Source organism: Penicillium canariense (genome assembly GCF_028826845.1).
Source record: "Penicillium canariense strain IBT 26290 chromosome Unknown utg000001l_segment0_segment0, whole genome shotgun sequence".
In the NCBI taxonomy this organism is placed as follows: Eukaryota; Fungi; Ascomycota; class Eurotiomycetes; order Eurotiales; family Aspergillaceae; genus Penicillium; species Penicillium canariense.
In genome coordinates, this window is record NW_026622728.1 from 84,410 (window position 1) to 109,064 (window position 24,655).

Sequence of the window (24,655 nt, forward strand, 5' to 3'; positions counted from 1 at the left end):
TTAGCGTTTGGATATGGGGCACTCTATACCTGCAAATCAATCGATCTCTGTGCCTGCAAATCGATCGATCGGGAGTAGGGATCTTACTTGTTTGTCCTGGTGCAGAAATAACCTAAATAGGCGGTCGAGAGCCGAAATGTCGCTCGCAGGAAGACAGTCCTGGCATCTCGATACCTGCTCAGCTGAGATGCTGGTTTCGTTTGCCCTGTAGAATCGGGCGAGTTGGGTAAGCAATTCTTGGAGCATTGGTTCCGGCCTCATCCTAAGAGTCTAGGGGACCCCAGCATCACGGTCAGTACCGCCATCTGTTAAATCGATTGCGAGATACGCTCAGACCCTCAACAACACAGACCCTCCACGGGCCGCACCGCACAGCTAGCCACGTTTTCCCCTCACAACCTCACGATCTGGATTCGTCGGTGGATGTGCAACCCCAAGGGGAGCGATCTTCGTTGACCGGGGAGTTACGATTGGCCAGGCATGCATTGAATATGGTATCCGAGCGCGACATCTCCACTTATGCATGATTCTGCCAAAATTTCGCAACGATGTGGGCCTAGAGCGACCGATCGCTGAAAGCCAAGGATCAGTGACGAATTCGATCCGGTTTAACTTACCACCCACATAGTTAATCTGCAGCATTGTCCCAAAGTCTCAGTGACTGTTCAGGAGGTTCGTAGAATTGCCTTTTGTGTTGTTTTCTCCATCAGGCTGGACAAGATCTCCTGGGTCTCTCTAGGTACTGTGCCCTGCCTTGCCTATAACTAACCGGAAATTATCTTACTTTTAACCTACCGGGGTTTGTGTTGAAAGTACAAGTGCCTTGCACATCTTTCATTTACTCCGTCAGTACGAATCTAATAATGGCTCGCAACAAGGACCTGCACGTCTTTGACATTGAGGCTGTTCGCAAGCAATTTCCAGGGCTTGACGCAGGCTCTGTCTGCCTGAACAATGGCTCGGGAGCTTTAGTCTACAGGGGCGCTATTGAGAGGCAAGTCGTTTGCTGCGTGTAGTATTATAGTGAATGATCGATCAAACTGACAACCGAAAATCCGTAGCATCGTTCGCACGATGTCTGCACCCCATATGAATCTCCGTGGTTTGGACTCGAAAAGCTTGGTCGACGTCAGGGAGCGTACTGCCCAATACAAAAAGCTTGCTTCTTTCATGAATGCAGAGCCGGATGAAATTGGTAAGCGATCTTTCATTAGGGGCCACTCAATTCCCCGGTGTTCCTGCCTGATTCAGTTCCTACTAGCATTTGGACCATCCACGACTGGTCTTTCGCGGAGTCTTGCCGCATCCCTCCTCCCAAATCTCAATGCCGACTCGGAGATTATCATATCCGTTCTCTGTCATGAGGCTGACGTAACTGCCTGCGTTGCCATGGCAAAGACTCTGGGCATCTCCATCAAGTGGTGGATTCCAGCTGGCGGTATGGGAAACAACAAAGATCCCAAGCTCAGCCTTGAGACCCTTCGACCTCTCCTGTCCCCAAAGACTCGTCTAGTGTGCTGCGGGCATGTGTCGAATATAACTGGAACCATCGAGAATGTCAAAGAGATTGCAGACCTCGTCCATACAATCCCTGATGCGTTAATATGGGTAGATGGGGTGGCGTGGGCTCCTCATCGGCCAATTGACGTGAAACAACTCGGTGTCGACTTTTATGTTTTTAGCTGGTACAAGGTGTTTGGTCCTCATATTGCGCAAATTTATGCTCGCCGTGATGTTCAGAAACGTTACCTCACCAGCCTAAACCACTACTTCTTTGACCCAACCGCTTTGCATGTGCGTTTGGGATTGGGTAACAGCTGTATTGAGCTTGAACATGCCGTCACGCCCATTATCAATTACCTCGCTGATGACATTGGCTGGGACGCACTCATTGCCCACGAAGAAGTTATCACAGCAGAAATTCTTGGCTATTTGACAGCACATCCGGATCTCTACACTGTGTACGGCTCTCAATCTGCAGACCCGAATGTTCGGGTCTCCTTGATCAGTTTTACCGTGAATGGGATCGCTTCTGACAAAGTGGCGGAAGTGATTCACGAAACTTCAAGCTTTCGGCTTATCACAGGTGACTGCTGGTCTCCTCGGACCGTTCATGATGTCCTGGGGCTTCCGGAGTACGGCATCATCCGAACAAGTCTGGTCCATTATAACACTGTGGATGAGATGAAGGCATTTGTACAAAAGTTGGATGAGGTGGTACATACCATGAAGCAGTAGCTGTACGGATGTATAAATATCAATAAAGGGTCTTCTCAGTTGACTAGATGGTCATTACTAGTTCGTTTTAGTAACCATGAGCCTGTTCTTTCTAGCGTTTGTCAAACTTTCATCCCAAAATTGTCTAAATTGTGTGAGAACTTGCTTTGCTGAAACTAGTCTGGACTGTCCCATTCTCTAGATTGACCGCCACATGCCTTTCCGAACCAATGACGCCCAAGTCTTCCAGTGGCCACAGATCCGGCAAGTAAGCCATTTTGCAGCGATCAATGAAAATCGTATTGAAGAGCTGGTTCCCCTGCTCTCATTTCAGCACGCTCTTCAATGCTCAGATATTGCATATCACCACGCATGTGAGCAGCTCCACCGAACACGATTTCCGAACGCACAATGTAGGTTCCGCGCGGATCATCTAAGTTGTTTGGCACTCGGCAGTGGGATCTAGAGAAACGGTGCCTTCGCTGAGCTAGCTTTCATAGACTCTTTGAACTGGTTCGCGTAGTCGTTAATGGCTGAGACGATTTTGGGAAGGTTTTCGCGCAACCTTTTGAAGTCATTCGTAAAGTAGATGCTATGTGGGAAGTCGGGGAATTTCTATTGTTGTCAACATGAAGGCTGTACCAAAGAGTCAGCTTTATGCTACTCTGAATTAGACAGAAAAATGCTTCGCTAGGTTCTGCTGAGGGCTGGGATTCCTCAGGTTACTGGGCCTAACGCGTTGTCCACACTAATGTAGCTAGCTGCGTCGCTCGTCTTGTTAGCACATATAGATGACCCCTACACACACCAGTCTCTCTCTGCTCGCAGGTGGTGTTTGGCCTGCCAAGCATTCTGTACGAACTCCAGATACACTGTCGTCTACAACAACGGCCAAACGTTAATGGAATTACCAGAAACGCAGTCCAAATTCGTATCCCCACCCCCACGCCATGTGTTCTTGTATGCACTCGGCATAGAGAAAGCTCATCGAACCATGCCACATCTCCCCATGATCTCATTCTGTCCCCACCCCAGGGATAAGTAGAGCCCCAGAGGTTGAAAGTCGATGTTCTTTGAAAAGCATGTTCTCTCCTACTTTTGGATGCGCAAAATTTACCTCCTTCCATCATGACCCACACTTGGGATTTGCCCACGATTCAAAATGGCGGCGGTCAGAAAAGCCTCATCAGGGAACCGCTGAAGCTGAAGGGTCTTCTGGACAATTACAAATCCTTCAACGTCACCCCTGCCATTGGGAAGGAATTCCCTGACGCCGACGTGGTAGAATGGATGAAAGCCCCCAACAGCGATGAGCTCCTGCGCGACTTGGCTATCACGAGTATGCACTTAAAACCCGCCATTCGAGTATAGCTAATGGGTATCAGTCTCTCGTAGAGGTGTTGTTTTCTTCCGCGCCCAAGCTAATTTGACCGATGAACTTCAAAAAGAGTTGGCACATCATCTGGGTGTTCTCTCCGGCAAACCAGCCGATTCAAGACTTCACATTCACCCTTTGACCAAGCATAACCTTGACAAGGACCCCGAACTCAACGTGATTACCACCGATAAAGCCACGAACCCAGCAGAAGACCTGTGGAAAAACAGACCCGCCGACATCAGAAACGCATGGCATACTGATACCGGTTACGAACCAAATCCAGCCGACTACTCGATCTTGAAACTTGTCAAGCTTCCTGAAACAGGCGGAGGTACTCGGATTTTGCACTGACAACTATCTCATGCGATACTGACCGTTTTCATTCAGATACAATCTGGAGCTCATCTTGTGAAATCTATGACAAAATCTCCCCCGCCTATCGCAAATTCCTCGAGGGCCTAACCGCCACGTTTTGCCAGTCCAGACTTCCAATCGCCGCCGCTGCTAAAGGGTTCGAGCTATATGAGGAGCCCCGCGGGTCCCCAAACAATGTTGGCGCTTCCCTCCGCGCTGTCCACCCGGTAGTCCGCAGCAACCCCGTAACCGGATGGAAGAGTCTGTTCGCCGTAGGTAACCACGTCGAACGGATCAACGAATTGACACCCGACGAAAGTAGGCGGCTGCACGACTGGTTCCTACAGATGATTGTAGAGGAGCATGATACTCAATTGAGGCATCGGTGGGAGAATCAGTATGATATCGGTTAGTATGATCCATCGTCCACCCATCCCTTACGTTCAATTTCATTTTATCTTCACATATCAGACAATAATTACCTTGGCCGCAGCTATCTGGGACAACCGCACCGTTTACCACTCGGCCATTTTCGATTTCGCGGGATTGGGAGCTCGTACAGGTCACCGGGCAGTGAGCATCGGCGAGAGGCCCTACTTTGACCCAAACAGCAAGACCCGCCGTGAAGCCCTTGCTGAAGAAGGATTGATGTTCTAGCGGAACAGAAGTTCGAAACTAACTTCACCAACATGCACTCTTCCATTCTTTCCGCACTGCCGATATGCTAGCTTGAGAAATGGGTAGATCTAAGTGGAGCCTGGGTACATTGATACATAAACGCAGATCCCTACCCCTCTAAGCCCCAAGATTTGGCAGCAAAATATACTGTGCCTTCACCTTCACCATTCCGAGCTCCATCTTCGGTCTACCAACCTTCTGCAAGATTATTTGAACCAGGAAACTTTGCAGAGTAGATAGGACGGTACTATTTCAAAGCTTGCTGTACTTGGAAATATATTGGATATCTATATATTTTCATTCTTCTTCAACTTCAACGTTTACGTTTACGTTCCAGGAATGACCCTATGCACTCGTACACCTTATTCCAACGATGTTCAGGCTCGACTCGAGAAAGTGTCCAAGCTACTAGGTATTACCCTATATATTTCTGCCAATTTCGTTTTCCAAATGATTTGAGCTCTAAAAGGAAGTCTTCGATTGGATTCAAGTAGGGTGAGTGCGGTGATAATTATGGCGAACTAACACCAACACTTGAACAACACAGCTTTCTCATCCGTTATGTATTGGGGGAAGAAGCATTGTCCATAATGAGGACGGATTTGGCTCTGGCCATGTACCGCAGTAATGGAGAAGCTGTTAATAAAGCTCTCGAGCATTGTGACATCAGTCGACCCTTGGAAAACTCGCGATATTAATATATCATCCTGGCAGTATGCTAGAATTATGAGATGGGTAAATACAGGTTTAGCTAGGAATGTAGTGCTATTGGCGATATCTGAGAGTGAGCCATCTAGGCATAGGCTGGATGATCCTGAAGAATCCCCTCGGCACAGAAGAATTTGGTACCGCGGATCCCGCTGGAAACACACATGCTGCGGGGACCAGCCAGTTATGCTGAAACCAGCCTGTTTTTTACAGTCTGATTCATCCATGTAAACTAATTGGTATATGCAGAAATCCGATAGATGATAGAGATAGTTCAGATTCGCATCCCGTTCTTCTGCTATCCGTCGAGCCACTTGCCTGGTCCAGCCATGCGATCGAATGGCTTGATTGATAGTGCATGTGGCTATGACCCCCCAAAATTTATTGAACAAGAAGTCCAGGTACAAATCAGGTTTTTCCACGGCCAGCGTACGGAGATGGGCCTGGGTTGGTTCGGGCCGAGTGTTCACCCGGCCAACCAGCCAGGACCATCCATGGACGTACGCGGGTTGTAAGTACCATTTCGTCTCCAAATAAACCCACTTATGCGTGAAAATAAAGGAAAATCAGGTGTATGTGCGACTTAGTCTCACCGCTAACCCTTATATTGGAGTCTAGATTGGGGCAGCAGAAATCGCACAACGCAGACTCATGGATAAAATAAACATTTATATAAAGGGGTAACCTGCAAATAGGGTTCTTGATACCTGTTAGATCACTGTGCCGTCCTTCAAGTTCCTGCGTCGAGTATCGGATTTCCAGTACCAATATGACCTCCGCGAGTTCGACAAAAATACTCACAATCAGCGAGTTGCGCGCAGCAGCATCCTCCAAGTTACCAAAAGAAGTTGGAGGTAAGAAAGCTTAGACTCACAAAGTGCAAACTTTCACTTCCAACTGTTACTCATGGTAAGCGGAATGACTAGAGTACTTCAATGAGGGGGCCGGGGATATGATCACGTATGTTCAAGTGCCATTCGCAGATGTGTAACACATTATCCATGTTAACCTCAAATCTTAGCTTGAGTGACAATGAGAGAGCCTTTGATCGCTTCAAGATTCGACCCCGTATTCTTTGCGATGTGTCCAAGATTGATACCTCGACAACATTTTTAGGTCAAAAGGCAAATTATATCATCCGTTTCCCTAGAATCCAATTAACAAATCCAGGTCTCCTTGCCGATAGGATTTTCTCCAACATGCATACAGTGTCTTGCACATCCCGACGGTGAAGCGGCCACATCCCGAGCAGCAAGTCAATTAAATATCCCAATGGCCCTATCAACATTCTCAACGGTTTCATTGGAAGATGTCATTTCTGAGCGTAAAGAGGGCCAGAATCCATACGCGTTCCAGCCAATTTTCCCCAGGGATCGCAGTAAAACACTTAATTGGATGAAGCGAGCTGAAAGTGAGAGGATTTCTCCTTACGACCAAGCTCATTTTTCTAACAAATCTGCTGTTTCCCTCAATAGAATGTGGTTACAAAGCTATTTTCATCACTGTCGACGCTCCAGTTACGGCAAATCGTCTGAGAAAGAAAAGAAACAGCTTAGAGCTGCCCCCTCACCTTTCCTTCCCTCTCCTGTCGGCCAGTCGGGACAGATCGGATCACGAGTCTGGTCACGATCCGAGTAAAACTTGGGACGACGTTATCCCATGGGTGAAAGCTAATACAAGTTTAGAAGTATGGTTGAAAGGGAGTAAGTGGGACATTTATGCTTTCGAAGAGAAATAAAAGGATGCTGAAATATACCAGTCTCTTGCCCATATGATGTTTCGAAAGCAATTGACTACGGCCTTGACGGCCTGATCATCTCAACCCACGGAGGAAGACAGTTAGATGGTGTTCCAGCAGCCATTGACATCTTGGCAGAATGTGCTCCATTGGCGAATGGTCGCATAAAGGTTGGATTCGACAGTGGAATCCGTCGAGGAGCTGATATATTCCGTGCTTTAGCTTTAGGTGCCGACTTTTGTTTCCTTGGAAGAATTCCCTTATGGGGTCTTGCTGTAAGTGGGTATAAAGAAATTTCCTGACTTGATCTAATAAAATATGTATCCACAGTACGACGGACAAAGTGGAGTTGAGCTAGCGGTGAGAATTCTGGAGGAGGAGCTTCGCAATACTATGGCACATGCAGGGTGGGTAATACATTCAAATGCGAAGTCATGTCACTTCGATACTAACTGTGCACAAGTTGTGCTTCATTAAAGGAAATATCAAGAACACATGTATCAGTGATTGGCGCCAACGGGCTGTTATGTAATGTCTGATTTTGTCAGAACGGGGTGCTGAAACTTTGTGAACCGCCTTGCATGTTCCCTGAATTCTAAACTTTTTAAGGCCTAGCGACAGCGGGTGTTTCAGGAGTGTGGACTCACGCTAGTGCTGCTAGCACGATTTGCTGCGTTGAGACCGTCCTGAATTGGCTGCCCACTAAACCTGATTTGACTCCTACTCCATCTATATAGAGGCTATCCCAGTACATATGAATATTGATAACACAGTAATACCACCAGAGCAAGAGATCCAACCTTGTACGACCTATAAAACTGATGCCACCTCTCCACGAAATGTTTTTGGTAGCTGCGGGCATGAACAGTCAGAGAGGTTGGACTAAAGCAGTGAATCAAACCAAACCTGGTTCATATCACCTGGTCAGATTTTGACTTCCAAGGTTTTCACCCCTACCTTCCTATCAACTACAGTGCTGGGGCCACTTCATCGATGATTCTGTGAGTGGGATGCTCACCAGTATTCAACCAGACGCCTACGCAGCGTACACCCTCCCATCCCCGACTGACAAGCAGGCCAGAGCCCCCCTGCAAATGAGATTGATTCTATAGAACCAAGTATTTAATCCTCTTTACAAGATATTAGTTGAGGTTTCAGGATAGCACTCCTAAAGTGGGTCGATGTCTCCTGCCTTACTGGGGGTCTGAGACTGGACCAGTTGGCGGCTTCTGCAGAACATCTCCTCTCAGTGCATTTCTTCCTCACTACGTACAGTTCAAGGGCAGGATAACTTCCAAGTGATCACCGTCTCATATTCCAGAGATGCGTCGCTGAAAACATCTTGGCTGGCAACCACATCCGCACAGCCCGCACAACGAAAGCCCGATCCACCTCGTGACCGAATTTAATTAGGATCATCCGGGTGAAAAATGAGAGCTCTGAGCTCGATACTCGCCCTAGGTGCCTCATGTTCTGTCGCGGGGTTAACAAAAGCAGTATGCGGCACCCGTCTCGCCCTACCGTCAACCTTAGAATCAAAAAGTTTGATCAAAGTGACCATCTCCGGCGGTTGTTTGTAGCGATAGTACCACTTGATTTTTGGATCAGCTTTAACAGCCCACCCCTCCACCTGTCGATCAGGGAAATGAATCTTGACAGGGAAAAGATCGCTTTCAGGCGTGGAGTGTGCATCCGCGACCGCTAGTGGGTCCTTCAGGATCGTTTGGATCGGACGCCAGACGCTGATCATCTGGTAGCGGTGCTTGAGGAGTTCTGGTGCCTCATGAGGAAAATGGTAGCGGACTCTGGCCGCAGCTCCGGCGTAAGATGAGTCGATGTGGACGCGTTGGACAGGACCACGGGCATCTCTCTCAGTAGTCCAGTCTTTTGAGGCTTGACGGATGGTGTGGTCAAAGACGCAGAAACGAGTGGCACCCGTGCTACACGGTTTAGTTTTATTTCTTGTTCATTCCAGGTCCAAGGGTTTTGGTTTACTTACACGTCTTTGAGCAGTCGCTCCGTCTCTAGATAGTACTCTGCTCTGATCTTCTTCTCATCAAAAAATTCCTTCATTTTGCTTTCGTGGTAATAAAATTGAAATCCATGGCTGTCAAGTGTGTAGTCGAGTTCATGGCCGCTGATATCATGGATAGTTGCAGGAAGGGTGGTGATGGGTCTATTGTAGCTTTCTGGTTTCCCAATGTACATCGCAGGTGGAGCAGAACCGTCTTCGTTTTCTTTGCTGAAGGTCAACGTAGTTCGAACATTTTGAGGGTTCTCAGCGAGAGGGATTTTGAACTTTTCCGAGTCCACAAGATCATGGGACCAGGGCAGATGAACAGCTGTCGAAGCCATACTCCAACGTTGATTTGCGGGTATCCAAGTTTGACGTGATATTCTTCGTTTGCGTGACGGTTCAAGAGCGGAGGGAGAAAGATTATATACGTACGTTGATTCTGCGAGAAGATTGATTTTTCAAAGGACAATACGTAATCTAGAAAGCAAAATGCAGAACTCTTTTGCATATATATGTGGATAATGCTCCGCTGTCTGAGAGGTTGATTCAACGGATAGGATAATGAAGCTCGAGGATAAACGACCATACTAAAATGAGCCGCCTCCTGGCTCCACATTTTGTGACAGGGGGAAATTCTGGTAATAAAAATGGAACAAGCAAAAATTCATTTCGAGCGATTTGAGCTTTGATATCCTCGTAGTGATTATCGGCTTATTTGCCCTCGCTTATTTGAAGGCTTCCAGTTCTTCTTTCGTATCATTTGTGCCACCTTAATTCATGACGGAGGAAGAATTGGGTCCTGGCTTTCTTACGCTTTACTCATAATTGCGTAAGATTATATAGGATTCTGGTCGTGCCCTCGAATTACCCGCTCGTTTAAAATGAAGCTTCCACGGTACTAATTCAACAGATGTCGAACGAATAGGCGCTGACTGACCACTAAAAACACAGTTTCCTAGAAGTATCCTACCCATTTCTCATCTTTGTACATAATCAGGGATAAAGGGCAGTGCTAGACATACTAGCAATAAGCTCTTTTGCCAACACCAGTTGCCACGGCGTTTAATTCAGCAGTGTCTTCGCTCCTCCTGGATACACCATTATCGGGGAATCAATATTTCTCAGTTTTTATCTATTCGATAGCTCCTATACGTATGCAGGTATGTAAATGTTAGCCTGTCCAATTGACCTTAATTAAGGGAGGTGTATCAGCGATCCATGCGGTTTTCAGTACCGCATCATTCCTTTGTTCGGTCATTAGAAGTGAATTCTTCACAGAGCTGACAGGATACGGGCTAAATTGGTTTGGATGCAGGTCTCGAACGGATAAGTGTGTTCGGTATCAAGGTAGCTTGATAACGACTGCTGGCTTCCAGCTAGGACCTCTTAGGAGATACTCTTGTCGTTTCCCCGAACCTTCTCTCTCTTTCCATGCTGCTCTAAGCTGTGGAGATCAAGCATCGACTTGCTGGAGTGTCAACTGAATCGTCTTCCGTTATAATTTTCTTATATTTTGCGCACGGATCCTTTTCCTCAGGCTCGGCAAAAGCAAAGGTAAGCTAAGGCTTGTCCAGATGAAAGCCCCACATAGGCCTTAATTTCTATCAGATTCATGCCTAGGTGGGTTCAGCATGAGATGAGTGGAGATCATGCGCATATGGCCCAATTACCGTGTGTTGGAAGCCGGTCGCTTAGTACTACCGAAATCTGGATTGATTGAAATTCTCATATATGCCAATCCTTGATATTAAGATTTGATCTTCTGAATGACAGAGACAGAGCCAGCTCCTACACCTTCACAAGACCCAGAGCACCGCGTCTAGCGTTGATCGCCATCCCATCAATGTCGTTACCGTCTAACAATCCAGTGTCTGGTTGCATGGCAGCCCTGATTATTTTATCGCCAATGCTGATGTCTTCCGATCGATTTTGCGCCTTCTGTATAACTGTCAAGCAAAAGGCAACCGCCTCGGAAGCATCCTCCGGCGCGGCCTTTCCGGTAGATTCTTCTGCGGACCCCTGGATAACTGCCACCCATGTTAAGTTAGCCAACAGAACTTGCTTCTCGATCAACAAAAATATCATGGCAAGAGCACGTACTAGGACGAATTAATTCAAAAGCATTGTCAAAGTTGCTCTCGCCTTCATCATTGAGAATCGATGCTTCTTTTCCAGTGATCTGCCCATATGTGCTCGCGACCACGAGCAAAAACCTTGCGTACGCTTCGTGGACTCTCTTTGAATGCCAATCCGCCGCAAACTTTTCAGAGCAGTCGCCCCTAATCGAGGAGCAAATAGTTGCTGCGGCCGAGAAAGCTCCAGTGAGCGCAAGGTGAATACCCGATGAAAAGAGTGGGTCAATAAAACACCCAGCATCTCCAACAATCCGGATATTTGTACTTGCATAGGTGGATGCAGTGTAGGACCAGTCGGAAGCACTCTTCACGTCGGAAACAAGAGTGGCCTTTGCAAGAAGAACACTTATCTCAGGCGCCTCTTTGACCTGTGCCAAAAGCCACGTGCGAGAAGAAGGGGACTCCATCAGCTTCTTCTTAGCAGTGGCACTTTTCTGTTCCATGACAACTCCAACAGAGACTCTATTCTCTTCCAGGGGGATGAACCATACCCAGCCCGATCCATCTGTAGTAGTGGTTAGGTTTCTCCCAGTTGAGTGATACGGCAAGTATAAAAGTTAGACATACCTGGAAAGCTTGCAAAATAGGGGCAACCTTCAGCAAATGTGCCGACTCCGTACATTTCAAACCCCTCAAAGTAACCCCAAGTAGCAACGTTTTTCAGCCCTTCATTGAACGTGCGATTTTTCATGTATTTAGTACTGATCAAGCCCGCTCGGCCGGAGGCATCCACCAGGTACCGAAACTTAATGCTGCCGGTGGTCTTGTTTTTGCTAATCCAGGAAGCAGAGACTGGCTTTCCAATATGTGCTTGCTCGCCGCTCTCTTGTCCATCCTGACAACCTGTTGGCAAAAATTCAATAGATTGGACCTTAACTCCGTCGAAGGCCCTCGCGCCACATTCTCGGGCATGTTTAAACATGAGGTCATCGCATTCAGATCGGTCCACATTCCACGCGTGTTGACCATGTTGAAGAAAGTTGGAGTCTATTTGTTCAGTCAGCAACGCTTGGGACGATTGAAACGCAGGTGTTATTCATTACATGCGGCTGGCTTGCTGTTGAATTTAAATGCAGCACCGTTCTTTGTTCACCAGAGGTTAGCTGCCTGTCTCTCAACGACTTCAACCAGTTGAACTGATCTAACCTTTTTTCTGAACCCATGGCTTTCGAATTTGTCATAAGCATCAACAAACTCAAGAAAAGACCCTGTAGTCCGCAATAAACTCTCTCCAATGTGGTATCTGGCTTTACATTTAACCTCTGTAGAGAATGGATTCTTGACGACCTTGGATGATCCGAAGATTTGCCTCGAATAATATTGAGGTGAACTCACCTCGGAAACTCGTCTGCCTCCAGGAGTACCGTATGAATGCCTTCCCTAGCGAGCACCGAAGCAGCATACGAGCCCCCCGGTCCGCCGCCTACTACCAACACCGTACATCTATCAGGGATATCCATTTATTCGTGCTGTTGGGATGATCGGTGTGTGAAGTCTTGCAGGGAGTAGAAAGACAGTATATAAATCAGGGAAAATATCAACTGTCTGCAGTAACTGGCTTGGATTTCTCGTTGTTTATATAGCCTTGGTTTTCTTGGTTTGTGCTGATTTTGTGACGAGCTGTCGTACAAACCTTTGGGGGATAATACCACTAGACTAAAAACGCTCCATGGGCTGCATTCTTAGTCTATACGGTCATTTGTCATTTCGGCACGAGCTTTTTCTGTTGATACCGCAGCATAGAAGGATTTCCCAGAAACCGGAAGCTACAATACCCCAAGGACTCCACGACGTATGAGATGAGCGTAGAGCTGAAAGCCCACAAAGTTGTGCGAACGGGGCCCTAGCGTCAGCAATTCGGAGCTAATGAAACTATTGGCTGACCAATATGTTCCACTTCGCTGTTCCGTTATCTTCCGTGGCTGCCCGTTCCTCAATATTACGTTTACTAAGTTTGCGGTGTCCTCATTGCATTTGCCTCTGTCCCCGTTTTCCCACTCGGTGACTGTCCAGGCGCAAGTCCTTCGTAGAAGGGTTGTTTGTCTCGAATCAAGTCGACCTACTACAAGTAGTATCGACAGTTTGTCTTGATTTTAACTTCTTAGTAACGGATAAGATATGATCTTCGTCAAAGCTTCTGACAATTTTGTTGTTAATTTCTCAGCGGACCATGTTGAACGTTGATCACATGTGATTACAAATAACACCAAGTCATGAAGTTCTCAATCTTTAGTTCCTTGATGCTACCGAAACTTCGGTAAAGATAGTTTGAATGGTTGCAGGTCCCAAAAGCGAAGAGTAATTATTCCTTGCGGGGTTTCATGCCACGAAGAATCTGCAAAATGCACGGGAAGCCTACGGAACTAAAATAAGGGATTCCATGTGTGAAAAGGCTGTACAACCTTTTAATCTCCATGTGGCAATTGAATATCGCGCCGCCCCACGACTACGTATCAATATAGAAAGCCTCAAAGCCCCTCAGCAGCGAACGCCTTTCTAGTCGCCTCCCTCCCACCAACTGCTTCATACAATGCCGTATACCTCGGATACAAACCAGGCATATCAACATCACATCCCAAGCCCCAACGATGAAAAACAAACAAATAAGCATCAACAGCCGTAAAGTCACCACCCACAGCAAACCTCCCATCACCCGCTTCACCCAACCTCTGCTCAATAATCTCAAAACAATCTGTTACGATTGTCATTCCCCTCTTCTTAAGCCCCTCAAACTGTGTCTCATCATCCGTGTACCGGCGGAATCGAAACAACAATCCGAAGCCCTGCCCGTGTAGTGTACCGGAGAGCCAAGCCAACCATTCATAAACACGGACCGTTTCCAATGGCGTCTTTCCGAAAAAGGTTTTCTCAGGTGCCAGGTTGGAGATCGCTTTCATGATGGCCGGGTTCTCGGTTATGATTGTATTGTTTTCGAGGGCAAGGACAGGAATTTTGCCTTTCGGGTTCAAAGCGTAGAGTGCTGCTGTGAATTGGCCAGTTTTCTCTTTGTGGATGGAGAATGGAAGCCCGCTTTCTTGGAGTAGGATGTGGGGCGCTAAGGAACAGGCACCTGGGGAGTAGTAGAGCGTTATTTCGCTCATCTCTTTGTAGTTGGTTTGGATATGAGGGGTAGCTTTTTGTCGAAGCTGTATTTGCTGGTGTTGCTATTCTGGTTATTGGTTGCTACTGAGGAAAATGGAAGCTTTTGTACCCTGGTCATTCCTTCTGAGAATGCGATCGTAGTTGTTTGCTTGCCAACACATGCATTGATTTTTAAGCGGGGGGCGGAAACGATCCATAGGCATTAGTTAACTAACTAGAAGACACATACGATTGGTAATCAAATACCCTTTCGATCTCAAGATGGAAGGTATCAGTGCACGCTGATACTGTATAGCCTAGTATGCGAAGACGACGAATGATATCAAGCGGAACCAATATAGATGAATAATATTGATTGATTTAGTAGAAAGATGGGGGGAGAAGCGCTGTTAAAAACACACACTCAGATACACCGCTATTCGATGTGTCTGATGTCTCCGGTACTCAGCTGTGGAAATGGCTGCATTACAGCTCGGCTCCCTGATTACATAGGAAATACTGTCGAAATATGTGGAGTGGTAACTTACCACTAAGAACGGGCTTATTCATCAAGCGCCTAGGTTTCTTATGTTTTTGTATGTAATACTGGCTTACAGAGAAACTCAGGCTTTGTAACAGCCGAGTATCGGCCGCACGGACAGAAATACGTCCGTACAGCCAGGGGATAGCTATTCAACAGGCGATCCCCCTGATCTTCTATCATCATCAATCTGATCAATTATCTCTCGTCCTATTTGGGCATCTTTTATACTAGCCTATACAGAATTAGCCTATTCTGTTAGTTATGAGCCCGAGTGCACACTGAAGCATCAAGATATAATTAACGAAGACCGTTGCTCTGTATCTTGACAGTGAGAGCCTTCCTATCGCCGAATACCCCTGAACGACTGTGCAAAATCCTGGAAGAGATTAATAAGGACTTAGACTAGAGGAGACACCGTCAGGATCACGGCAAAAGATATATATAAAGATGTCTGATGAGACTGAATCTCAAGCAATTTAACCTATCCTATAGGACTAGCGGTTGAGGACGAAGGCCTAGTAGAGGGTCTGGATTAGTTACTTTGAAACTAAAGCTATCGAAAACGACCTTTAGGAGTATCTTGACCCTGTAAAGATAGATGTAGAGATTAAAGAGCTTCTAAAGAAGGCTCCCCTGCCGCCGGTTAGTAAGATTAATAAGAATGCGACAGACGAAGTCGACCTTACCGATGATGAGTATAAGAAGTATATACGAATTCTTAACAGATACGACCGCGAAGAGGCCGAACGAGCGAGGACTGCCCGAGCCCTTAATAGGTTTAGTGATGCTATATCCCGTTTGTTAGCCGTAGAGTACTATTATATGCTTGTAGGCGTTATCTCTGCTCGTAAGAAGTTAGTGAAGCTAAGGTAGAAGTTCGTATAGAAGGAAGCCGACCGTATAGAAGACCTCCGAAGATAGTGGCGTTAAATGCTAACGTACCCGTCTAATAATATATCTATCGATAAGTGATTAACCGCCTAGACGTCTCTGTACGAAGAAGCTAAAGCTGCGGGTGTACTAGATATCTTATACGGTCTAACGCCTGCTAAATTCGCTATCAGAGACTTCCTCGGAGCTATCCAGGTCTAGGATGATCTCTTCTGTTTAACCTAGAGTGATAGGTTAGAGATAGAGAATCCTACCTTTAGTAAGGTTATATCCGTATACCGTATACGACGAAGTCTGCTAGAGCGTTTAGGAAAGGAAAGGGCTAGAAAGCTAGCTATATTAATACTAGATAGCTAACCGGAGGTAATACCTAAGTAAGGAAACACTAAGGGTTAGTAAGATACTAAAAATCATTAGAAAGACAAGAAAAGGACCCCCTATATATACGGAAGAAACCATCCCTAGAGATTCTACTATTATATCGTCGAAAGTATTAGGCTAGACTACTAGAAGCTACGAGCCGAGACGGAAGAACTAGTCGCGAAGGCTATCAAGAAGCTTAGTAAATTCGACTAAGAGAAGATCGCGAAGATTAAAGAGGATAGAGACACTACCTAGGCTACTGCCTAGCTAGCAGTAACCGAAGAGAAACAGGGATCGATTAGGAGAGTAGCTATATATACAGCCAACATATCCCGTTAGGTTAACCGAATAGCTAAGAGATATCCCCTTAAGGACTCTTAGATACTAGACTTAGGAGCGAACGTCTATATATATAACTACCGAGGGAGCTTTGAAAGCCTTACCGAGGAAGAATTTACTATTAAAACCGGTAATAGCGACTCTATTATCAAGGGCAGAGGAATAGCTATCCTCCGGTTAATAGACCTAAAGATAGGTAAGAAGCGAGAGGCAGTAGTAGAAGCGCTATACGCACCTAATTTCTATACGAATCTACTATCCCTCGGCCGTATTAGTAAGAAAGGCTTCGAATTCTATAGTAGAATCCCCGCTATTATTAAGAACAAAGAGCCTATTAGAGCGTTAGAAAAGAGGTATAACCTCTATATCGTGGGAAATACCTAAGACAGACAGAAACTACCTAAGAGCACTCCCCTAGCGATAGCAATAGATTACCCTAGGCATAGCCAAAAACCCCTTATATCCGTCGCTATACCGAAGCGATAGTATCAACGACTCGTGTATATATATGATTAACGGATCGAGAGGCTCTCGGAGATAGTCGATAGTATCGAGGTTAAGAGAGACACTACAGATAATATAGAGTATAATCCTAAGAGATATAAGGTCTATCAGCGTAATACAGCTAAGAGACAGATATCTAGGAGACCTACAGCAAGAGAGCATGTCTTTAGAAGATATAGAAGGATTCATTTCGACCTTATTCAGCTTACCACGGCCTATAACGGCCACTGCTAGATAACTTATATATATATTAAGGGTATCCGGCTGTATACGACAGTTTCTTACGAAAGAAAGAACGGCTATTAATCGGCGATCATACACTTTATCGCCGTACTAGAGATACAGCTAAAAATAACAATCCGGGTGTTCAAAAGCGACTATAAGAGAGCGTCCGGAAAGACAGTAGACGATTTCTGTCTAGACAGAGGCATAATCATCGAACACAGCGTTATTAGAACGCCGGAAACGAACAGCTACGGTAAACGATCTAGGGGGGTAATCATCGGAGTAGCTAGAGGGCTTCTCATAGAATCAGGCCTACCTAGAAACCTCTAGCCAGAAGCAGTCATAGCAGCGGTTTATATTATTAACAGATCGCCCACTAGGCTACCTAACGGCGAATAGATCATTCTATACGTTGAAGCGATGCACCAAGACCAGAATCGGCCAAAATTCCGCCTAAACCTATCGAACCTCCGTATATACGGTTACAGAGCGTACATACGCCGCCAGGGCGTCCCGAGGATAGCTAAGATAGAAGATCGTACAGAGATCGGCTATCTCGTCGGTTATATAGCTTCCAATATATAGCGAATCTAGTTTCCGCACAGGGGAGCTATCAGGGAAGCGCGCGACGTAGTATTTAATAAGAATATTAAATTTAATCCCCGAGAGCTTTAGGTTAGACCATCCGACGATATCATCGACACCCTACCTTAGAATATTAGCCTTAATAAAGAGGAAGATAGTTAGCTAAATATATATAGTAAAGGGCTCGTAGAAGAAGCAACAGTCGCAGAATAAGACACCCTACTAATATAAGATATCCCTTAGCCGAGTGCGTTAACCGAAGAGACGATAGAAACTCAGAAGGACGGTTAGAAGGATAGACAGGTAGTCTATTAGATACTATCCCCTATACCGTCGGTAACGCAGGAAGCGTCGTAGCCAGCAGAGATCTCTATATCTCTAACACCGGATATACCGCCAGAGGCGAGCCCGCCAGGGGCATTTCTAACTAAATTTCGTCAAGAGACCCCTAATAAACAGCTTCAGGATGAGCTCCAAGAATATATAACACCAAGAGCGCCTAGAGATATCGACGGGACGGTCTTACAGACTAATATCGTCACGGGTACGTACCAGAGAAGGGCTCCGTAGGGTTATAGCTATCTCGCAATAATACAGGACCCTAATGAAAATCACGACGGAGTATTAGCCGTATATATAACTAGCTTGAACCCTCCCTAGCCGTATCAACGGCCACACTAGGATAACTTACCTCCTATACCTACAAATTAGCTAGAGATGATAAAACACCTATACCGTAATATATTCATCGCCGCGGCATCGCTAGAAGTTAAAACGCTAGACAGAAAAGAGATATACTAAGAGATCGACCGCCTAATAGACCGAGGCATCTAGATCTTACTATTAAAATAGGTCTTTACGTATAAATTCGACAGTAATAGATTCCTAGTAAAGTATAAGGCCAGAATCTACGTACGTAGAGACCTCTAAGCCGTTAGCAGTAACGAAAAATACTCAGTAACGTTAGCAGTACGGACAGCGAGGTCCGTCTTTATACTAGTAGCTACATTCGACCTAGATACCTATTAGCACGACGCCGTTAACGCATTTCTGAACAGCCTACTAGATAAAGAGATCTATATAGAACTACCTCCTAGACTATTCCCTTAGGGGAAGAAGAAGAGAGTCTAGAGGCTTATAAAGGCCCTATATAGCCTACGGAAGTCTCCTAGGCTATAGCAGCGTAAGGCCTCTCGGGTACTTACCTCCCTAGGTCTCCGCATTGTCTAGGAAGATCTTTATCTCTTCGTCGGTAACGGAATTATTATATTCTTCTATATCGACGATATTATTACTATTAACTACCCTATAAAACGGATAGCCGCAGATAACCTACGGAAGAAGCTCTATAAGGTATAGGAACTAAGGGAAATAGGTAAAGCGTAGTGGTTCTTAGGGATACGTATCCTTAGAGATCGCCGACAGAAGGCGTTTTGGCTATATTAAGATTCCTATATCTCTTCAATAGCTAACCGATATTATCTTACCGAGAGCCGTAGGTACGATACCCCCCCTCCCCGAGACGACGATAAAGCTATATAACGGTATAGCTATACCAGAGTAGATTCATCAATACTAACAGAAGGTTAGGTCTGCCTAATATACTACTATAATCAGTCGACTAGATATAGCTAAAGCTACTAGAGGTCTAGCTCAGTTTCTAACGAACCCTAGGCCTAAATATCTCTACGCTATCGATCGAGTTATCTCCTACCTCTACCAGACGAAATCTAGGGCTATTATATACCGTACACCCTCGTATCCGTCCGAACTATATAGAGAGATAGCGGAGGTACAGATCTTTAGTAATACATCCTTCGCTAATAACTATAACCGGAAGAGCTCGGAGGGATATATCTATATAATATATAGTAGACCGGTTAATTAGAAGGCTTCTAAATAGACGACCGTCACTACCAGCACCACCGAAGCTGAATTATTAGCGATCTCATCGGTAGGGAGATCGCTATATATATAGACTCGCTTATTTAAAGCGATTAATTACCTACTAAGTCAACCCGTCGCCTTAAGATACGATAACTAGCAGACTATCGGTCTATTAACTAAGGAAACACCTTAACTGCGCACCAAGCTTCGTTACGTCGATATCCACTACTACTAGCTTCGTCAGGAAGTTCAGGCCGGTAGAATACCAGTGCAGTAGGTACCAACAGGCGATATAGTAGCCGATAGGCTTACCAAGCTGCTACCTAGGCAAAAACACACTAAATTCGTTCGTTTAATAGGTCTGGAGGATATTAAACAGCTATTAGAAGCTTCGCACACCTAGGTAAGATAGGCCACGCGCAGATTGGGCGAAATTAGCCGCTTGCTAAGGGGGTATATCGAAATATGTAGAGTAGTAACTTACCACTAAGAACAGGCTTATTCATCAAGCGCCCAGGTTTCTTATATTTTTATATATAATACTAGCTTACAGAGAAACTCAGGCTTTATAACAGCCGAGTATCGGCCGCACGGACAGAAATACGTCCGTACAGCCAGGGGATAGCTATTCAACAGGCGATCCCCCTAATCTTCTATCATCATCAATCTAATCAATTATCTCTCGTCCCATTTAGGCATCTTTCATACTAGCCCATACAGAATCAGCCCATTCTGTCAAATACAGTGGCAGTGCAAAAGTTTGAAACTATTGCTCCTTACCGCCCTACGACCCACCGCCTACACCGCCTACCTCGTAGACGCGTCGCGCCCTCTACCATTGCTATATCGCCCTACTATATTACCTACTACACTACCTACCACACTGCCTAGATGCCTCCTATACGCGTCGGTAGGCGACGGCCTATCGCTAGGCCTAGGCCGGCGGTTACACCACCACAACCTCGTCGGCCAAAGGCTAAGCTTAACGCCTACACACGCACCAAGTTCGTAGAGCTAAAGGATGTAGCTGGTTGGACCTTCCAACAGATTACCGACTACTACACCGACTATTCAATTAGCACAATCAAGACCTCTTACTATCGATCGCGCACACGAAGCAATAACGAGACCTCACCGCGCTCTGGCCGGCCGCGCAAGCTTGATGAATCGGATAAAACTAAGCTTCTTGAGGCTATTAACGAGAACCCTCGCATAACCTACGACGACCTCCTTGCTACGGTCAATAATAAGGTTAAACGACACTCGATCTGGCGTCTTTTACACGAGGAAGGTCGCCGAAAGTAGCTTATTCTTGATCGACCAGGGCTAACACCTTTTCATGCCGCTCAAAGACTTCGGTAGGCAACTACCTATGCGCACTACACACCCGATGATTAGGAGCGTATATTTTGGTCTGACGAATGCACAGTTAAGCGTAGTATTAGCGAGCGCCGCGAGTATACTTTTACTCCCCGACATCGATAGATTAAGGAACGTAATATTCGTAGAGTCGCAACCAAGGGAAAACAAGTAAAACAGATGTTTTGGGCAGCGTTTTCAGGGGCTACGCGTCGTACAGGCTTAATTCCACTCTTTCGAAACCCCGAGGGTACGTCTCGGGGTATTAATACGACCGTTATTCGCGATCTCTACCTTCAAGTTTTACCTACGTTATTTTTCAATCGGGACGGCATTTTTCAACAAGATAACGCGTCTACACATACTACGCGAATCGTCCGACAGGCTTTGGATAAGCTTGGTATTGAATTAATAGAATAGCCTGCAAAATCACCAGATTTAAACCCAATTGAAAACCTCTAGACGTTGCTTAAAAATAAGATCTATAAGATCTGTCCGGAGCTAAAAACGATGCGCAATAACGATACTACGCATGCTATATTGATTAAAAAGGCCCAAGAGGCTTGGGATGCGTTAGATCTTGATATATTAGCTAATTTATCTGCCACAATGCCTCACAGAGTGCAGGCAATTATTGAGGCCGACGGATGGTATACAAAATATTAGTTTTAGGAAGTTTCGAGCTAGCTATATTAGGCAATTTTGACTGGCAGAAAAGTCTTGGCATTGAGGGAAATAGTTTCAAACTTTTGCACTGCCACTGTACTAAACGAATGTGGGCCCATCAGCAACCAATCAGTTGCTAGCGGTAAGTTATCCCTTCATGTGTTGACAGAAGATGTTGCGGTGCACATGCAGTACAACGTGATGTACTATCTTAACTACTTGCCGCCCTCCGGCCTCACCGTATAAGAATCCACAGTTTATGATACCATGACCTTACAGAAGGTGATGACGACGTGGAGTATTACTTCTCGGTTTAAAATGGTACTAGTTAGTAATATTTGCTGACACCCGACGCCTCATGCAGGTTGCCGCAGCTCACCAGTCCACTGAGTATTCCGGAGCTTCCCAGCTACACACATCCAGCATCTTCATCGTGTCTCCCTTCCCCGTAGGCTCCATAAATCTTCTATTAGGACTTTGAGGCAATAATTGTGAATTGTTACACCAATTATATATTCTATTATTTTCATGTCATACTTCAACGAAATTTGGCTGTTTAGATCCTTTTGATCTTTAACGTGTTGAAATACGAGCAGATTGAAAACACTATTTCATGGATTTACATACGCGATCTAAATCGGTCCAGAGAGTATGTTGTCCGCTGCTAGCCGTAGTCTCCAAGGAACGTGGGTACCAAGTACAACATTATGGAGCGTTGGAAATAGATACCGCGAGAGTGGCAATCAAGAGCAGAACGGCGGTGAATAGAAAGGGGATTCCAACCCAGAAGTGCCCCAGCTGCAGTCCCCACTGAAATATGCTCGCCAGTAGTGGCCCTCCGGCCATGTGACCAACAGAATTCGCAGTCGTGACTCCGGTGTTCACAAGGCCTAAATGGTGCGAATCGACCATAGCAGTCAGAAAGCTGTGGGCGGTGACCGTAAAAGAAAATCCAATAGCAAAGAAAATCTGCCCCAGGATGAGAACGGCGGGGGAAGCAGCGAGGAAAATAATAAACGACCCAAGAGCTAGACAAGCGCCACTGATCAGGGTAATATATTTATCGGACTGAGCTTGGCCGCACCTCCCTGAATTGGTAAAAAGTCGTTTGAGAGTTGGTATTAGTGTAACTAGGACGAGCAGATTTATCCCAGAACGAAGAGAAATGAGATATGATGCCTATACTGTATGGTCAGCTCTTGTGCGGCACCGGGCTAATTACCATGTCAAGAAGGCCAACACCTTTGCATATCCCCAATTAAACTTAAACGAGCTGTACTGAAGAAGTATTCCGGAAACTTGTCGGCTCAACTGGCAGCTGAAGAAGGCACCGAGCATCAAGCAGACGTCCATAGTAATCCATTGACAATTATCACCCAATTTGGCCATAGTGTGGCTTAACCGATGCCTGATCTTTCCCGAACGCACGGATTTCGGGCCCTGGATCAGCCTATCGCTTTGAGAAAATCGCGAGCTTTTAGCGGAGTTGGCGAAGTTGGGCGCAAATAACAGCGCGAAACATATTGCTAGGGCCAGGAAGCCCAGAGACCCCAGGACTGGTATCCACGGTTCCAGTGAGATGAGAGAAGAACCAAGTGGAATAGATATCAACTCCGAGATGAGCACAGCAGCGTATAATTGAGAGAAGGCGGCGGTGCTATGCTCGAGCCTGTGTCAGTTCGTCATTCAGAAGTAAAAGGTGGTGCTCACGATACGTACCGCTTCTCAGGAGAACAAACATCACCGATCAGTGTATAACACATGGAAATGACTGATGCGCCACCTCCTCCGATCAGCTGCCATAGACCAGACACCCATACTGCGCGAAGCGGGAAGACCCGTGGGAAACGACCTTGAATTTGTTAGATGGCGTTCTTGAGTAACTGAGGAGAAATGCGTTAACTCAGAACACACAGACTATTGCCACCCAAGTATCACAAAGCAGACATCCGGTGAGGGCAAGGATCAAAACCTTCTTACGTCCAATGCGATCAGCCAAGGCTCCATAAGGAATCGACACCAACAAGGCTGAGAATTCGCAAAGTCAGAAAATGTGAGCTTCAAATTTGGGACCGTTGAGGGGCACGGTCTACCAGGAATCTTTTCAAATGTATCCTTCCATCCATTTATCAGAGCCAATTCGCCCTGAACTGCATTTACTTTGCAGTCCCCCAACCTCGAAATATCCCGCCACGCCGCATAGTGGTTACGACAAATGATGTCCTCGAAAATCACCATTCGAGGTGCCGTTGGAACCGAAGACGCGATGTCCAGTATAAGCATCACCACACAGGCAGTTATAGTAACTGCAAATGCACTTGGAACTGGACCATGCTGAGACCTCTCGTCGGCATCACTTGGCAGTGAGCAACTTGACGGTTGTAAAAATGGGACTCTTTCCGGGTCTTGATTCTCCGCTTCATCAGCTGGTGTGCTGTGGCTCCGATACGTAGCTTTGTTGCATCGTGACTGCGAGGGGATCCACGATGCACTACCCCGCGATCGCTGCTCTTCGGTATGCATCGTTGACATCTCGGGCATACAGGAGGGGAGTTTGGCAACCGTTGATGATGGTTAGAATATGCTCAGGCAGGGCCGCGAATGCGGAGATGTTATGAAACTCGTGATTACGGTCGCACCAGGCGGTTATTTAGAAAACCGAGCCACGTGATCTCTGTTATTCCATTCAGATCTGAGTGGGGCCCATTCCAAGGTTCAACGTTCCCAACGGCCCGTCCCCATCCGACCCTTCACATGGCTCTAGCGAAGATCTTATCTGAAACAAGGCTAGTATAGATGTATATGTAAGCCCAAGATTACGGTGAGGCAGAATGGAGCGCTGGGTTGTTTACCTATCCCTGGCGGTTGCTCCCCTGTGGTACCCCACTGTCTTGCACGTTACTCGCCTGCATTCAGGTGCAGAGGTCGCCTGACAAATGTCTAGTCGTATTTACCCACGTGCAGGGAACACATTATGCTGTCACAC

The 24,655-nt window shown here is 46.2% G+C and overlaps 7 protein-coding genes across 7 annotated transcripts; 3 read left to right on the forward strand and 4 right to left on the reverse strand.

The window, feature by feature from the left end:
* Window positions 1-863: 863 nt before the first annotated feature.
* N7482_000014 (aminotransferase) lies at window positions 864-2,238 on the forward strand (the record flags this gene model as incomplete). Its single annotated transcript, XM_056682139.1, has 2 exons — window positions 864-1,015; window positions 1,062-2,238. The coding sequence occupies 2 exons, from the start codon at window positions 864-866 to the stop codon at window positions 2,236-2,238; spliced, it is 1,329 nt and encodes a 442-aa protein (XP_056545745.1).
* A 1,107-nt stretch (window positions 2,239-3,345) lies between these two features.
* Window positions 3,346-4,606, forward strand: N7482_000015 (TauD/TfdA dioxygenase family protein; the record flags this gene model as incomplete). Its single annotated transcript, XM_056682140.1, has 4 exons — window positions 3,346-3,556; window positions 3,603-3,926; window positions 3,983-4,357; window positions 4,443-4,606. 4 exons carry the CDS (start codon window positions 3,346-3,348, stop codon window positions 4,604-4,606), a joined length of 1,074 nt encoding a protein of 357 aa, XP_056545746.1.
* A 2,001-nt stretch (window positions 4,607-6,607) lies between these two features.
* N7482_000016 (alpha-hydroxy acid oxidase) lies at window positions 6,608-7,550 on the forward strand (the record flags this gene model as incomplete). The annotated part of the gene is made up of 4 exons (XM_056682141.1): window positions 6,608-6,746; window positions 6,811-7,038; window positions 7,095-7,348; window positions 7,404-7,550. The coding sequence occupies 4 exons, from the start codon at window positions 6,608-6,610 to the stop codon at window positions 7,548-7,550; spliced, it is 768 nt and encodes a 255-aa protein (XP_056545747.1).
* Window positions 7,551-8,478: 928 nt separating this feature from the next.
* Window positions 8,479-9,428, reverse strand: N7482_000017 (uncharacterized protein; the record flags this gene model as incomplete). Its single annotated transcript, XM_056682142.1, has 2 exons — window positions 8,479-9,013; window positions 9,073-9,428. The coding sequence occupies 2 exons, from the start codon at window positions 9,426-9,428 to the stop codon at window positions 8,479-8,481; spliced, it is 891 nt and encodes a 296-aa protein (XP_056545748.1).
* A 1,450-nt stretch (window positions 9,429-10,878) lies between these two features.
* On the reverse strand, window positions 10,879-12,685 carry N7482_000018 (NAD(P)/FAD-dependent oxidoreductase; the record flags this gene model as incomplete). The annotated part of the gene is made up of 5 exons (XM_056682143.1): window positions 10,879-11,117; window positions 11,191-11,730; window positions 11,793-12,212; window positions 12,269-12,282; window positions 12,561-12,685. The coding sequence occupies 5 exons, from the start codon at window positions 12,683-12,685 to the stop codon at window positions 10,879-10,881; spliced, it is 1,338 nt and encodes a 445-aa protein (XP_056545749.1).
* Window positions 12,686-13,693: 1,008 nt separating this feature from the next.
* N7482_000019 (glutathione S-transferase GST-6.0) lies at window positions 13,694-14,326 on the reverse strand (the record flags this gene model as incomplete). The annotated part of the gene is made up of 1 exon (XM_056682144.1): window positions 13,694-14,326. One exon carries the CDS (start codon window positions 14,324-14,326, stop codon window positions 13,694-13,696), a length of 633 nt encoding a protein of 210 aa, XP_056545750.1.
* An 8,048-nt stretch (window positions 14,327-22,374) lies between these two features.
* N7482_000020 (MFS multidrug transporter) lies at window positions 22,375-24,210 on the reverse strand (the record flags this gene model as incomplete). The annotated part of the gene is made up of 5 exons (XM_056682145.1): window positions 22,375-22,848; window positions 22,912-23,338; window positions 23,389-23,521; window positions 23,584-23,697; window positions 23,763-24,210. The coding sequence occupies 5 exons, from the start codon at window positions 24,208-24,210 to the stop codon at window positions 22,375-22,377; spliced, it is 1,596 nt and encodes a 531-aa protein (XP_056545751.1).
* Window positions 24,211-24,655: the final 445 nt, after the last annotated feature.